We start from the raw sequence: 14,217 nt of genomic DNA on the forward strand, positions 1-14,217 counted from the left end.
TGTATTAACTATTAAAAATAAAATTTGAAGAATTGAGGAATACAAAGTGAAGAATGAAGCCAAACATATCAATGGTTGGATAAAATAATGTAAAACATTAACTATATTTTTATCAAATAAACTGTATTATTATATATTTTTATATCCTAAATATCTTTTATAATTTTACTTTTTCATTATCATAAACTTACCAACACGGACAAACTTTATGTTACATGAATAGAATTAATAAAAAATAACTTTCAAAATTTCAACAAATCTATCATTTAGACTATGTTACATCTGACAATTATAATTGAACAAATCTATAAAATTATAAATACGTTAACTAAAACTGTCTATATTACAATAAATAAACTGATTTAAAAAAATAACTTCTGAAAAAATTCTCAATCTATATCTTCAATAATTAATGTTGTCTTCACCATTATAAATAATAATCAAATAAATTATTTTTTTAAAACAACCCATAAATTAGAAAGACTAATTTTATATATTTTTTTTATAACACAAAAAATGTTAATAGTCAAAGGAATGAGCTTAAACAGATAAGAGAACTATAAATTCAACTGTTGTTGGGATGGCTGAAGGAGCAATTAAAAATCTAGTTGACCGTTGACCAACGGAATAATGTCCACACCACCGTTGCTGAGATCGGTTGCCGTCGCTGTGAGCGGCGGCTCCAGCAAGGGTAGCCGGCGAGCCGTGCAGTGGGCGGTGGATAATCTGGTCCCTCAAGCCGACAGGTTCATCTTAGTTCACGTCATCCCTCCAATCACCTCAATTGTCACACCAAGTACGTTCCTTGAATCCCCTTCATTTTATCACATACCATCGGAAACTCGCTTTGGTAACTAAAAATGCATTGTTGTTGTTTTCGAATTCCTAATTTGCAGCTGAAGAGTATATTCCTGTTTCGGAAGCAGACGCCGACATTTTTGCAGCTTATGTAGACGATGTCAAGCAAAAATCTGAACAAATCTTCGTCCCATTCAAGAAACTCTGCGGCTCAAACACTGTGAGTGCTTTATATCATATGCAAATGCACAATTTCTTCAGAAGTGGGTGACCTAAACAAATTTTCAAATAGATTTTATCTTATCTGAAACTTGTTTTATTTATTTGTGTTTATTTTTGTTATCTAAGTATTTATTAAAAATTTATCGAAGATCTTATTGAATAAATAATTATGTACAAGAATATCTACAATGTATAGATAGTTAGATGAGTTGTTTATTATAATTTATAGGTTTTACTACTTGTTACACTGTCACAGAAATGTTAAGGTCACAAAAATAAATGAATTTTGTAAATGTTAGCATTGATCACACATCAATATTTAAAAACCTGTATACATTAGTTTCTCTCGGAGTATCTTTGCATCATAACTTGGTTTTCTGGACTGCGCTAGTTTCAACTTGACATTCAAAAGGTGATAAACGAAGGTTAATGTGGAAACTTTGTAGATGGAAACAGTACTGCTAGAAGATGACAATGTGGCAGAAGCACTTATTAGCTTTATTTCAGAGTCCGGGGTCCAAACATTAGTGCTGGGTTCTGACTCCTCAAATTTTATAACAAGGTATTGGTTTCTAAATATTAAAAATATAACATACACGTTTTAACACACTCTTTACAATTAGTTAAAATTTATTAGAAATTACAAAAACTCATAACGAAGAAGTGAGTTTAACCAAATTTTAGTTAATAGTAGAGACTGCTCTTAGAAGAGTATCTCTTTAGACTTTATCTTCTGAATATTCGAAGTGCTAAACCAAAATTTGTGATTTTTCTGTTTTGCCGACATTAGTCCATGTAAACTAATCTTACAATAACATGGTGGAAACTATAAATATTTTTGAGTTTCTTTTATTGTTTTTATAACAGATGAACTTGATTCTAACACCCCGAGTGCGCCTATTATCTTTTTGCAATTTAAAGTTTGGCATTTGCATGCTAAATTTGCCACGTCAACCTCAAGCTTTTGTTAGAAGTGCATCGAAATTAATTCATTTTGCTTGCAAACAGTTAATCAAAGACAGGACGGATCATGAAGTAATTCTGAATAATGCCATTAATTTCAGTTTTTCTTCTTCCAGGAAGCTAAAAGGACCTGGAATACCAACTACCAGCCTAAGATGTGCTCCAGACAGTTGTGATGTGTATGTTGTAGCTAGAGACAGAATTGTTTCGAAGTTAGCCGATCTGTCATATTCACATTCTAGTGGTATGATTGAAGTTCTTGCATTTTGAGATTTTTGTTGTCTGCACCTGTGCTCTAATTTTGTGGCCTTCTTATATTGGTTTCTGATAATGATTTCACAGTAGGATCCTGCATAAAAATCTTAATGAAAGAAGTTGTCTAGTTTCTGATTTTTATTTTTCCCTCCAACAGAGGCTAGTCCAAGCTACTTCATGTCTACTAAAGTAAATAAAGTAGAAAATGACGCTGGCCTTGATAGAGAAATATCGGGAATCAGTTCATCAACAACAGAGTCTAAATTCCTAAAGAATTTCAGATTTTTATCAATATCCGAGCATAGCTACGTTGGTCTGCAAACATTTAGTCGCAGGGATTCTTTTGAAAATTCTACCAAAAGTGATAATCCAGAAAACTGTGGAGATGATATTGAAATGATTAGCCTCCACTCTTTTGATTCCATTGCTTCTGCACAACGTGAACAGGTAATTTTCTTATTTTTATTCAAAAGAATCCTCCGGAGGGTGTCATCCATAAATAATTTATTTCGTGAAAATGCTATATATATTTTTATCTTCCAACAAGCCTGTGGAGTTCATATGTTGTGTACTTACGTAGTTAGCCGTGCAAGAAGAAGTAGAACGGCTGCAACTGGAGTTGCAAAATACTATCGCCATGTACAAACAGGTTTGTGAAGAGCTGGTTGAAGCTCAACACCAGGTGAGAGTTTGAAAATATTTTATTTCTCTTTTTTGTAGAAGGGAATGCATTTCTGGGTTCAACTAACCTATTTTCTTTTATCCAGTCCCTCACGTTCTCAATACCTATGCCAATGCCTACAAAGAAATCAACTTGAATAATCTGTTAATAGAAAACGTAAACTATGTTCCCTAAGAGGATATAATGCCGCTTATCAATTATTTTTAAACATTAATTTTGGATGACTAAAGCCTGATCAAGAGCCTTGAAGTCATCAAAATTCAAATCCAAAATGAACAAAAACCAAAAGAAAAGTTATTGGTTTCAATTGTATTCAAACACAAAGCTTATGCCCTCTTTAATTTCAATAAAAATTTTATTCAAAACTTTTTTTTTTCCTGAAAGCCATGGCCATGTCTGTTTCATTGTGGCACAGTTACAAAAATTGGACTTAAATTGAATCTGTGGTTTGGAGCTTGGCATTCCATGGTATTTATTCTCCAATCATAGAAATTTATGCCTTAATAACTTAACCCTTTTTACTTGCATGCCTTCACTTGCAGGCCCTTATACTTTCTTCTGAATCTCTTGAAGAAACTAAAAGAGTGAATGCTTCCCTAAAAAGAGAGGAGGTTTTGAGAAAGATTGCTTCTGAAGAGAAAACTAAGTATTTAAAAGTCATGAAGGAACTTGAGGAGGCAAAAAATAAGTTTTCCAAAGAGTCATATGAAAGACAGATGGCTGAACTTGATGTCCTTAAAGAATCAATAGAGAAACAGAGAATTGTTGATACATTACTCTCAAATGACAGGAGATACAGAAAGTACACCATGGACGACATCAAGATAGCCACAAAATTCTTTTCTGAGGACTTGATGATTGGTGAAGGAGGATATGGGAAAGTTTACAAGTGTTATCTTGATCACACACCAGTAGCTGTAAAGGTTCTGCATCAGGATGCAATCAACAAGAAAGAGGAGTTTCTAAAAGAGGTGTTCCTTGTGCTTGGTTTTTTCTTCCCTTTGAAATTGTTTATATTAGAGTGAAATTCTGATACTGAATTCTTTGGTGTCTCCTTCTGGTGAAGTCCTTCTTATCATATTTTAAATGCCAATGAATCTAGAGCAGGAATTGGTTTATAAAACTTACAAGCGCATGCTCAAGTATCCAAGTCCATCGTAAATATTTAAAATTATACTACAGGAAAAGTTGACTATCAACAGTTACTAATCCTTGATAGATCAAGCTTCCTAAGGATTTACATTTTGTTCTTTGTGTTTTGCAATTGAACTCGTGAAATTTTCTGATCTGAATGTAGATTGAATTTTCAAAGTACACTCCATCTCTTTTTTCAATGCTTCCTCATAATAGGTGCCTTTAAAATATCTTAAAAGAATTCAATATTCCAATGCTGCAATAACAAGAGAAAGCATTCATTTCTGAGTATCTGTAGTCTCCCATTTGTTTCAGGTTGAGATTCTTAGTCAACTGCATCATCCTAATATGGTTTTGTTACTTGGAGCCTGTCCTGAGAATGGTTGCCTAGTTTATGAATACCTGGAAAATGGAAGTCTAGAAGACTATCTTCTCAACAAAAATAGAAAACCATCACTTCCATGGTTTTTTCGATTTCGCATAGTTTTTGAAATGGCTTGTGGGCTTTCATTCTTGCATAATTCGAAGCCAGAACCGATTGTCCACCGAGATATAAAACCTGGCAACATTTTGTTAGACAGAAATTATGTGAGCAAAATTGCTGATGTTGGGCTGGCTAAACTCCTTGCAGAAGTTTCTCCTGACAATATTACAGAGTACCGAGAATCAGTCCTTGCCGGTACTCTGCATTACATGGACCCAGAATATCAGAGAACCGGCACTGTCCGACCAAAATCAGATGTATATGCATTTGGAGTTATAACTCTCCAATTAATAACTGGTCGCCAAGCACGTGGACTCATTATGATTGTTGAAGATGCAATTAGAAATGGCTCCTTCCGTGACATTTTAGATACATCAGCTGGAGATTGGCCATTGGATGAGACGATGGAATTGGCTCAAGTTGCCCTTAAATGCACAGCACTTAGATGCAGAGATAGACCAGAACTTGATACTGAAATTCTTCCACTACTCGAAAGATTTTCTAATGCGGCAAATGCCAGTGCAAGGATAGGAAGAAATAGTGTAAGTGCACCAAGCCAGTATTATTGTCCAATTCTTCAGGTATAAATCTTCACTTATCTGATGAAAATTTGGTTGTTCTGTTTTTCATCTCTATGTGATGCACATCTTTTTCGGATATCACTATATACTTGGCTGACTTTTGAGAACTGTAGGAAATCATGGATGATCCATATATTGCTGCGGATGGGTTCACTTATGAGTACAGAGCAATCAAGGCATGGCTCAGCAGACACAATGTGTCACCCATGACAAAGCTTAAACTTCAGCATTCTGTGTTGACTCCGAACCATACTCTACGTTCTGCCATTCAGGAGTGGAAGTCAGGAGTCACCTTTTGATTAGTAATCACCAAGCAATGAAGATCCTACAGGATACCGTTGATCTCAATCCAACCCACTTTTACTGCAGCTTAAAACTGTCAGAATTTGAATTTCCAAGAAGTTTGTAAGATGGGATCAGATAGAGAGAAAAATATTGTAAAAGGTACATATGAAAAGTATATACTCTAGGAGAATTTAGCTGCACGTGCTACTAAACGGCTAATTGTTTTTTATTTTTCATTTAACCCTGTATATAAACTTTCTATAGCCATTGTGTTTAGCCCAAACATAAAATGTTAGCTGCTCGTGCAGACTTTCTTATACGGACATGTTGGACGAGAATGAAAATTTGTTGCTCACGAAATATTTACATATTCAGTGAGACGTTGTTTCATTATGAAAGCACTGAAGCTTGTTATAAATCTAATGATCACAATATAATGGAATTGTTGTTTACTTTATGCTAAAGGTTTTATGTCATTGGAAATATTTTGTATTTGCAATTACATTTAAGGCTTTACGATGGAATGATATTACTCTTGCGATAGTCTAAATATTTTGTATTTGCTCAATTGGTACGTGTTGCTAGCTTTTAAAGAAAATGTTCGGTGAACATCAAAGTGGAATGACATTTTAATTTAATGTGTTTAATTAAGAAGCATATATATTAGCAAAAACAAAGATTTTTCTGGTTTGTGACCAGAAAAAGTCAGATAAAAACAAGGTTTGATATTCATAGAGACCTAAGTACCACACAGTTCATTTAACACCCATAATTTCTTTCTGTCCCTCCCGTAAATTCATTCGATGGTGGTGGTACATACAATATAACGGGCGTTGTAATTTCTTTTTTAATTTTCAAACAATAAAACTCTAGTGCTCTGAGTGAAAAATCACTTGCCAGTATCCACAATCTTATCTCGTACAATTTCAACTTTAATTCTCAGCAGTCACGTTCCATTTATCCTTACAGGTGTGCAATATATATGATGACCAGTACTGTATTGCTGCCATAATGCCACTGCATAGCAGACAACTTTACCATGGCCTATTAGTCCCTTCAGCCTTTACATACATGTAATCATTTCTACATTTATTTCTACCTTCTGGGGACTTGTGGCGCCAAAGGGGTGTGATTTGGCATGTAATATCCATAAGCATCAAGCATCTACTTGTGTAAATTCTAGAGCATTTGCATCAGGATCACGTGTAAAGATTGCTGGTCTTCCAGAACGACTGAGCGTGTAGGGAATACCTACAAAGTAGAAAATAACACAAAACATTGTTTAAATAAAATGTTGAAAAAATACTTATGTTATTCAAAGAAGTTGTACCAGCTTTATCAAGGATTGCCTTCAGCTTGTAAACATCCCCGATTGCAATACATGCGTGACGATCTCGACCACCATGTTCCGGTCGTCCAGTTAAAGGGTCAGGATTTGGAAGCTCCATCAAATGAATCATCTCAGAGCCTACCCACAACCAAGCACCCCTGTATGGAAGCTTATCATGTGGCCTCGCTTCATTGATCTTGAGGCCTAAATTTCACTCATTTTAGTTATTCATATACCTGCTTCTAGATAAACATGATGTACACAGCAGATTTAAGTTTGTGAAGCTGCCATACCAAGAACGTTTTGATAAAAGTCAAGTGATCTTTCAAGACTTTCACATAAAATTCCAATATGGTGCATACCAACGACCCCATAATCTAAAAAAATAACAGCAACGTCAAAATAAAAGCAACTCTGAAACACAAAAAATTAGAAAAATGAACAATAACCAACTATATTACCACTTTCTTCATTGATAGAGACTGATTCTTTGTCAAGTACATCCCCTTCAATAGCGGCCTGAGCTTTTATAGCAATGCTAGGAACATGCCATCTCCCATTTCTTACACTACCATGACAAAATTTGGACTCCAGGTTTGTCGTTGTGGGAGAAAGGCTAACATAATTCAACTGCAGCCAGAATGGGTTACCAAGCTAGAGGATTAAAATTGGGTGCGTAGAATGACAGTACATAATAACATTCTACTGAAGCGTAAATTAACAAAGTTCTCAGATGAGATATTGCTGAAATTCATTTGGAACTAAATGAATCCTTCTTTTCCCTGATCTGATTGAGAATTACCAGCAAAAATATTATGATTGTTACAAACAATTTGATTGTGTTTACCACCAAGATTATGGAATGGCAATTCTAATCACAAATCCTCATGCTAATTTTTGAACCACAAATATATTGTATAAACTATGTATAATTCTCAGCCGAATGATTTTAGACAAGAAAGCGATAGTAAATATCATGAAACAAAACATAATAAATAACTAAGTGGATGATGAAGGCTCTATTTCAGAAAAGAACCTGCAAACCTATGCAACAACAGAACGTAGTACATAGAAGGAGTGGATGATGATGATGCGAAACCTTGTTTCCAAAGAACAAAGGCATATGATATGAATAATGAAGGTTTGTGAGTAATGATCCAGTACTTCCTTTTTATTTAATAATTAACGCTCATCAGACTTGTCAGTTTTCTTGATAAGAAGTGGTGAAAGAAAACATAAAAAACCAGCAAAATGCTAAATCTTGTGATATTGAATCACGGTAAATTACCCAAGTATCATTAGATGCAAAGTCTATGTGACTTTCACATGATATGAATCATTGGCAAGCTAAATTGTACCAGGTTATGTGATTCAAATTGGGAAATGAGAATCACAAGATTCTAATAATTGGGTTACCTCCAATAACGGAAAAGCACTAAGAAACTGAAACGTGTCGAACAATTAGGAGTAAGGGGGAGTCAGATGTTACCGATATTCTAATGAGATTCCCAATCTGAAAAGGTGTCAGATTGTAAATATTTTGCAACCAAAGAATTAAAAGACAATCTCACCAACTTCCCAATTTGGAACAAGTTTAAATTAAAACCCTTGTGATGATTAATGGACGCCAAACTTGACATCTTGTGAGCAAAACAGAAAATCCCAATATAAAGGAGACAGATTCCTGAACACCATGAATTCCAAAATCACCTTTTGGTTGAGAGGGGAGAGAAAGGAAGGTGCTTTGAGAAGTGATGCCATTGCAGAGCAAGAATTCATCATCTGGGTGTCTTCTAATTTCACATATCATTTGGAACCTCATATGAGTATACTGAATAATTAGTGGACTTCCAAGCTTCAGTTGCTCCACAAATTTCAGGGTAAACATTGAACCACTAATTTGGGAATGGAACACTATTGCAAAATCCAATATAGTATAGACCCTTCTGTAAATAAGCTAGAATAGGGAGTATATTCACAATTTGCAAAATTACTGATTTTAACTTTTCTTTTTCTTCTTCTTACCAAAGTATATACATATACAGTACAAATTTATTTGGTAAATAAAATGTGAGGGTTTCATTATTGAAAAAAAAAAACATAATTATCAGTAATAATGAAGCATTATTTTATAAATAAACTTATTATTTTATTGTTATTATTTTAGAAGTTCAAGTATATGTTCTTTGTGTTTATATATTTTCAAAAATTATTTTATTCAAATGTTATTTTTAAGTTTAAGATAATAATGAGCTTTTTATCGATTTCTTTGCAAGATGGAGTTAAATATTTTTAGAAGTATAACATATTTAAATATTTAAATAAGATGAAAATTGAATTTACTTATAAATTAAACAGACTTTTGGGATGAACGTTTTACTTATAGAAAGAGTATTTTACTTGTTAAAAGAGAACATAATTAGTAAAACCAGAGAGACAAAGAACAATAAAGGATCTAGATTAATTATCAAAATTTTAACTATTAAAAGAATTAATATTTAAATTCATAACCGTTATAGTTTAATAATTAGTTTAGATATTAATTTCTTTTATAATCAAAAATGTTTATAACAAATGTAAGAGACTAATTTATAATCGAATTCATAAACTAATTATAATATTTTTATTTATAATAAAAAACTATCTTATATATCAATAATTTTTAATTTATAAATTAATATTTAAACTAATCACTATAATAATTAATTATTCTTGATTTCTCAAAATTTTTACTACTTAGTTGTTTTATTAGAGTGAATCCCAATAATAATCTAACTATAAAATAGGGTAAATAATGAAAACTACATAACTTCTTTTGTTTTATTATGATAAGAACTATGTTAAGTTCATCATATATTTTTTTTCTAAACAAACCATATCTCTCTGAATTAGTATGACATCTACAAGCACAATCTTGAAGCAATAAAAAAATGAATTGTGTCACCATTTTTCATAATTTGATCTGAGCTTTACACTTTCAAAACATTCATAATATAACAATTTTGATTTAAGTCTTGACAAACCCTCACTACATTATTATGTGTGATGAACAAGGATCATTCCCTATATATTTAAAAAACACAATTTTTTTCATTATTAACTTTTCTTTAAGCTTTTAAAACTTATAAAGAGAACACCCAACAAAGTTAAAAAAATAATAAAGATAACAAACTCATTGCCCATTAGAATTCAAATTTAATTATATGTAGCAATAAAAACATTTGAATAAGGATGTCTCCTTGATATTTTACAAAAAAATAATAAGGTAAGTAATATACAACGTCTTTTAATGTTGAATACCTTAATCATGAATGAAATAAGTTAAACTAAGTGTATTGAAATATTTTTGAATGATCATCTTTATCATACCACAAATAATTATTTAGCATTTGACATAAATTATCATCTTATTGTTTATTAAAAAAATGTTAAATGAAATTTATTACGATAATTTAATATATAATTTTATATCACAAAAAGTTTAAAATAAATTAAAAAAATTATAATATATTTTAACATAAATTATTTTATTAGTAAATAAAAAATATCATATTCTTAAGCTTGTTTTAAATCTTTCAAAACCTTAAACTTATACCCAATTTAAAAAATGGCATGTAACTCATATTGATAATTATACTCAATTAATATATAAATTCCCATCAAAAGGAGGATAAATTCATATAATACTCATTAAAAGAGATTTATATATGTGATAGTTTAAGACTAAAATCATAATTAACTCTGTATATATTAATTATTCTCTCATGTGAAGCAGTATAATGGACTGCAACTCACTAACTTCCTATTTTATGTTCTCTTTTGAAATAATACAAGTAATTTTTTATTCTTAGTACTTAAAAAATTATGTGAGTATTACATATTTCTTTAAATTAAAAATAATTTAATTATTTAACTTAAACAATTTTTTTTCTTCTATAAAAAAATATATCTATTGTAGTATTTTTTTTATATCAAAATATGGAATCATATGAAACAAAGACTTAATTACTCATTTTATTTTAATTTTGGTTGAAAAGTTAAAAATAAATCTCTATTTTTGTTTATGTTTCAAATAAGTTTCAATTTTTGAAAAATTAACTCAATTAAATCATTTTCAGTAATATCATCTTAACTGGTTAAAAATATGTCACAGATCAATTCATCATTTTTCTTTTCTTTTTTTAGTTTTTTTTTTTCAAAAATTTTTGTTGTTTACTTATGAGTGTTAGTGTTGTGCAACATTATATGATTGATTACCAATACTTTAAAAATATAATATTGTGACAGCATAGCAGACAACCTTAACATGGGCTATGAATCCCGAGTCTTTACATGCATTTAGTCATTTGTACATTTATTTCTTCCTGTTGGGGACATTTAATATCCATAAGCATCAAACATCTACTTGTGTAAATTCTAGAGCATTTGCATCAGGATCACGTGTAAAGATTCTTGGCCTTCCAGAAGGACAAAGCGTGTAGGGGATACCTAGAAAGCAGAAAATAACACAAGGCATAGTGTAAATAATGTTGAAAAACAAGTTATGTTATTCAAAGAAGTTGTACCAGCTTTATCAAGGATTGCCTTCAGCTTTGAAACATCCCTTATTGCTATACATGTGTGACGATCTTGACCACCATGTTCTGGTCGTCCAGTTAAAGGGTCGGGATTTGGAAGCTCAATCAAATGAATCATCTCAGACCCTATCCACAACCAAGCACCCCTGAATGGAACCTCATCATTTGGTCTTGCTTCATTTATCTTCAGCCCTAAATTTCATTCATTTTAGTTATTCATTTACTTGCTTCTAGGTAAACACAATGTACACAGCACATCTAAGTTTGTGAAGCTGCCATACCAAGAACGTTTTGATAAAAGTCAAGGGATCTTTCAAGACTTTCACATAAAATTCCAACATGGTGCATTCCAACCACCCCATAATCTGAAAAACAACGTCAAAATAAAAGCAACTCCGAAACAGGTGAACAAAAAGCATAAAAATGAACAATAACCAACTATATACCACTTTCTTCATTGATACAGACTGATTCTTTGTCAATTACATCCCCTTCAATACCTGGCTGAGCTTTCTGATTCACAATTACCAACAAATTATATAAATTATGTATATTTCTCGGCGGAATAATTTTAGACAAGAAAATTAACATAAATAAAATATAATGAATAACTAAGTGGAAGATGAGGCCTCTATTTCAGAGGAGAACCTATAAACCTATGCAACAATAGAATACAGTACATAGAAGGAGTGATGATGCGAAACCTTGTTTCAGAAGAAGAGAAGCATATGAATAATGAAGGTTTGTGAGTAATGTTCCAGTACTTCCTTTTTATTTAATAATTTACGCTCATCACACATACAAAACCAGCATATTGCTAAATCTTGTGATATTGAATCACAGTAAATTACCCAAGTATCGTAAGATTCAAAGTGTATGAGACTTTCACACGATAAACTGTATCATATTGTGTGATTCGTATTGGGAAATGAGAATCACAGATTCTAATAATTAAGTTACCTCCAATAACGGAAAAGCACCTAAGAAACTGAAAGGTGTCAAACAATTAGGAGTAAGGGGAATCAGTGGTGTCAGCTTGTAAATATTTTGCAACCAAAGAATTTAAAGACAACCTCACTAACTTCCCAATTTGGAACAGCAAGTTTAAACTAAAACGATTACTGGACACCAAACTCGACATCTTGTAAACAAAACAGAAAATCCCAATATAAAGGAAACAGAGATTCCTGAACATCATGAATTCCAAAATCACCTTTTGGTCGAGAGGAGAGAGAAAGGAAGGTGCTTTGAGAAGGGTCGCCATTGCAGAGCAAGAATGAGTGGACTTCCAAGCTTCAGTTGCTCCACAAATTTCAGGGTAAACACTGTACCACTAATTTGGGAAGGGAACACTATTGCAAAATCCAACACTTATAGACCCTTCTGTAAATAAGATATAATATGGAGAATATTCACAATTTCCAAAAGTACTGATTTTAAGTTTTTTCTTTCTTCTTCTTACTATATATACTTGTATAATTTTATTTGGTGAAAAAAAAATACATAATTATCAGTAATAATGAGGCTTTGTTTTATAAATAAAATTATTATTTTATTGTTATTATTTTATACGCCTTAAGTTCAATTATATATTCTTTTTGTTTATATGTTTTTTAAAATTTATTTTATTCAAATGTTATTTTTGAAGTTTAAGATAATGCCAATAATTTTTTTTTATCATTCTTAAGATGGAGTTGATTTTTTTTTAGAAGTATAGAATATATATTTAAATAAGATGAAACTTGAATATTTTATAAATTAAATTAAAGAGATTACAAATAAAAAATGTATTAAAACTTTATATTATGAGTATTAAGTAATATTAATAGGTTAATTATTAATTTATATGTTTAGTTTTAAGTTAATTTCGCGAACACAAAATTATTTGGTTGCTAAATTAGAACAATTTATTCTAATAGTTTTTAATTTATAAGTTATAAGCTCTTTACTTTTTAGTTTCTTATTTATTTAACTTTTTATTTAGATTATCTTTATATTTTAATATGTTTATTTATTGTTATTAATTTTATATTAGATGAAATTATTTATTTCAATTTCATATAAACTACTCACCGATAAAAAACGAATTCAAAATATTAAAAGTGGTAAACTAAAACACACATTTCTTCATAAACATAAAATAATGAATAAAAACATAAGTAAAAACATGAATATAAGTAACAAAAAGTTAGCTTACATGGTCAACCACTCGAATGATAAGCACACCAAAAGTATGCGTGTGACTCTAACAACATCCTTACAAATGAAATTAATTTGAATAATGGTTTGACTTATTTTTAATATTTTATTAGTGAGAAAAAACAATACATTATTTTGTGTAGGGTTTGTAGTATAATCATATTATTTTGTGTTATACGCGTCATGTTCAATTGTATTTTATTTTTTTGTAAGTAATTTGATTTGCTTATTATAAGCTTTTAAATAAAATAGTTCTTGAAGGTTGAACATGATTTGTGACATGTTTTATTTTTGTCAAAGTCAAATGTTTTCACAACTATGTGGTGGGAAGGGGTAATTCATATAATATGAGTATTTGAAACAATTCAAAGTTCAAACTATTTTTTGGAATAACATTCAAACTTTAACTACCACTTCAATTCACCTATCTACACACGCAACTAACAAGTGGGGTGAAACTAATTAAACTAAATCCCTCACATTTATAAAATAAGTTTTCAACTTTTTATAAACTTCATTTAGATAAAAGGACGTGCCTTATATGTTATCTAATCATATTCTAATTTCAATATACTTTCAAATATATATAAAATATATGTTTCATTTTATTGTCTTTTATCATTGAAATTTGTTCACAAGATTGTTAATGAATAACCCATGTACAATGCATGTTTTATACTTCAATATTTATATATGCTTGTAAAAAA

General features: G+C 30.9%; 3 protein-coding genes across 3 annotated transcripts; 1 reads left to right on the top strand and 2 right to left on the bottom strand.

Annotated features, from left to right (window-relative positions):
- Positions 1 to 551: 551 nt before the first annotated feature.
- LOC106765386 (U-box domain-containing protein 34) lies at positions 552 to 5,794 on the top strand. Its single transcript, XM_014649984.2, has 9 exons — positions 552 to 796; positions 897 to 1,018; positions 1,467 to 1,582; positions 2,100 to 2,227; positions 2,396 to 2,685; positions 2,819 to 2,920; positions 3,463 to 3,891; positions 4,370 to 5,119; positions 5,233 to 5,794. Exons 1-9 carry the CDS (start codon positions 631 to 633, stop codon positions 5,416 to 5,418), a joined length of 2,289 nt encoding a protein of 762 aa, XP_014505470.1. The 5' UTR covers positions 552 to 630; the 3' UTR covers positions 5,419 to 5,794.
- Positions 5,795 to 6,228: 434 nt separating this feature from the next.
- On the bottom strand, positions 6,229 to 8,628 carry LOC106769076. The gene is made up of 5 exons (XM_014654539.2): positions 8,445 to 8,628; positions 7,196 to 7,364; positions 7,028 to 7,111; positions 6,735 to 6,938; positions 6,229 to 6,655 (listed from the first exon to the last, which is right to left on the bottom strand). The coding sequence occupies exons 1-5, from the start codon at positions 8,514 to 8,516 to the stop codon at positions 6,561 to 6,563; spliced, it is 624 nt and encodes a 207-aa protein (XP_014510025.1). The 5' UTR covers positions 8,517 to 8,628; the 3' UTR covers positions 6,229 to 6,560.
- Positions 6,234 to 12,681, bottom strand: LOC106769077. Its single transcript, XM_014654541.2, has 6 exons — positions 12,525 to 12,681; positions 11,758 to 11,824; positions 11,593 to 11,676; positions 11,300 to 11,503; positions 11,136 to 11,222; positions 6,234 to 6,568 (listed from the first exon to the last, which is right to left on the bottom strand). The coding sequence occupies exons 1-6, from the start codon at positions 12,573 to 12,575 to the stop codon at positions 6,561 to 6,563; spliced, it is 501 nt and encodes a 166-aa protein (XP_014510027.1). The 5' UTR covers positions 12,576 to 12,681; the 3' UTR covers positions 6,234 to 6,560.
- Positions 12,682 to 14,217: the final 1,536 nt, after the last annotated feature.

Source organism: Vigna radiata, chromosome 7, assembly GCF_000741045.1.
Source record: "Vigna radiata var. radiata cultivar VC1973A chromosome 7, Vradiata_ver6, whole genome shotgun sequence".
NCBI lineage: Eukaryota > Viridiplantae > Streptophyta > Magnoliopsida > Fabales > Fabaceae > Vigna > Vigna radiata.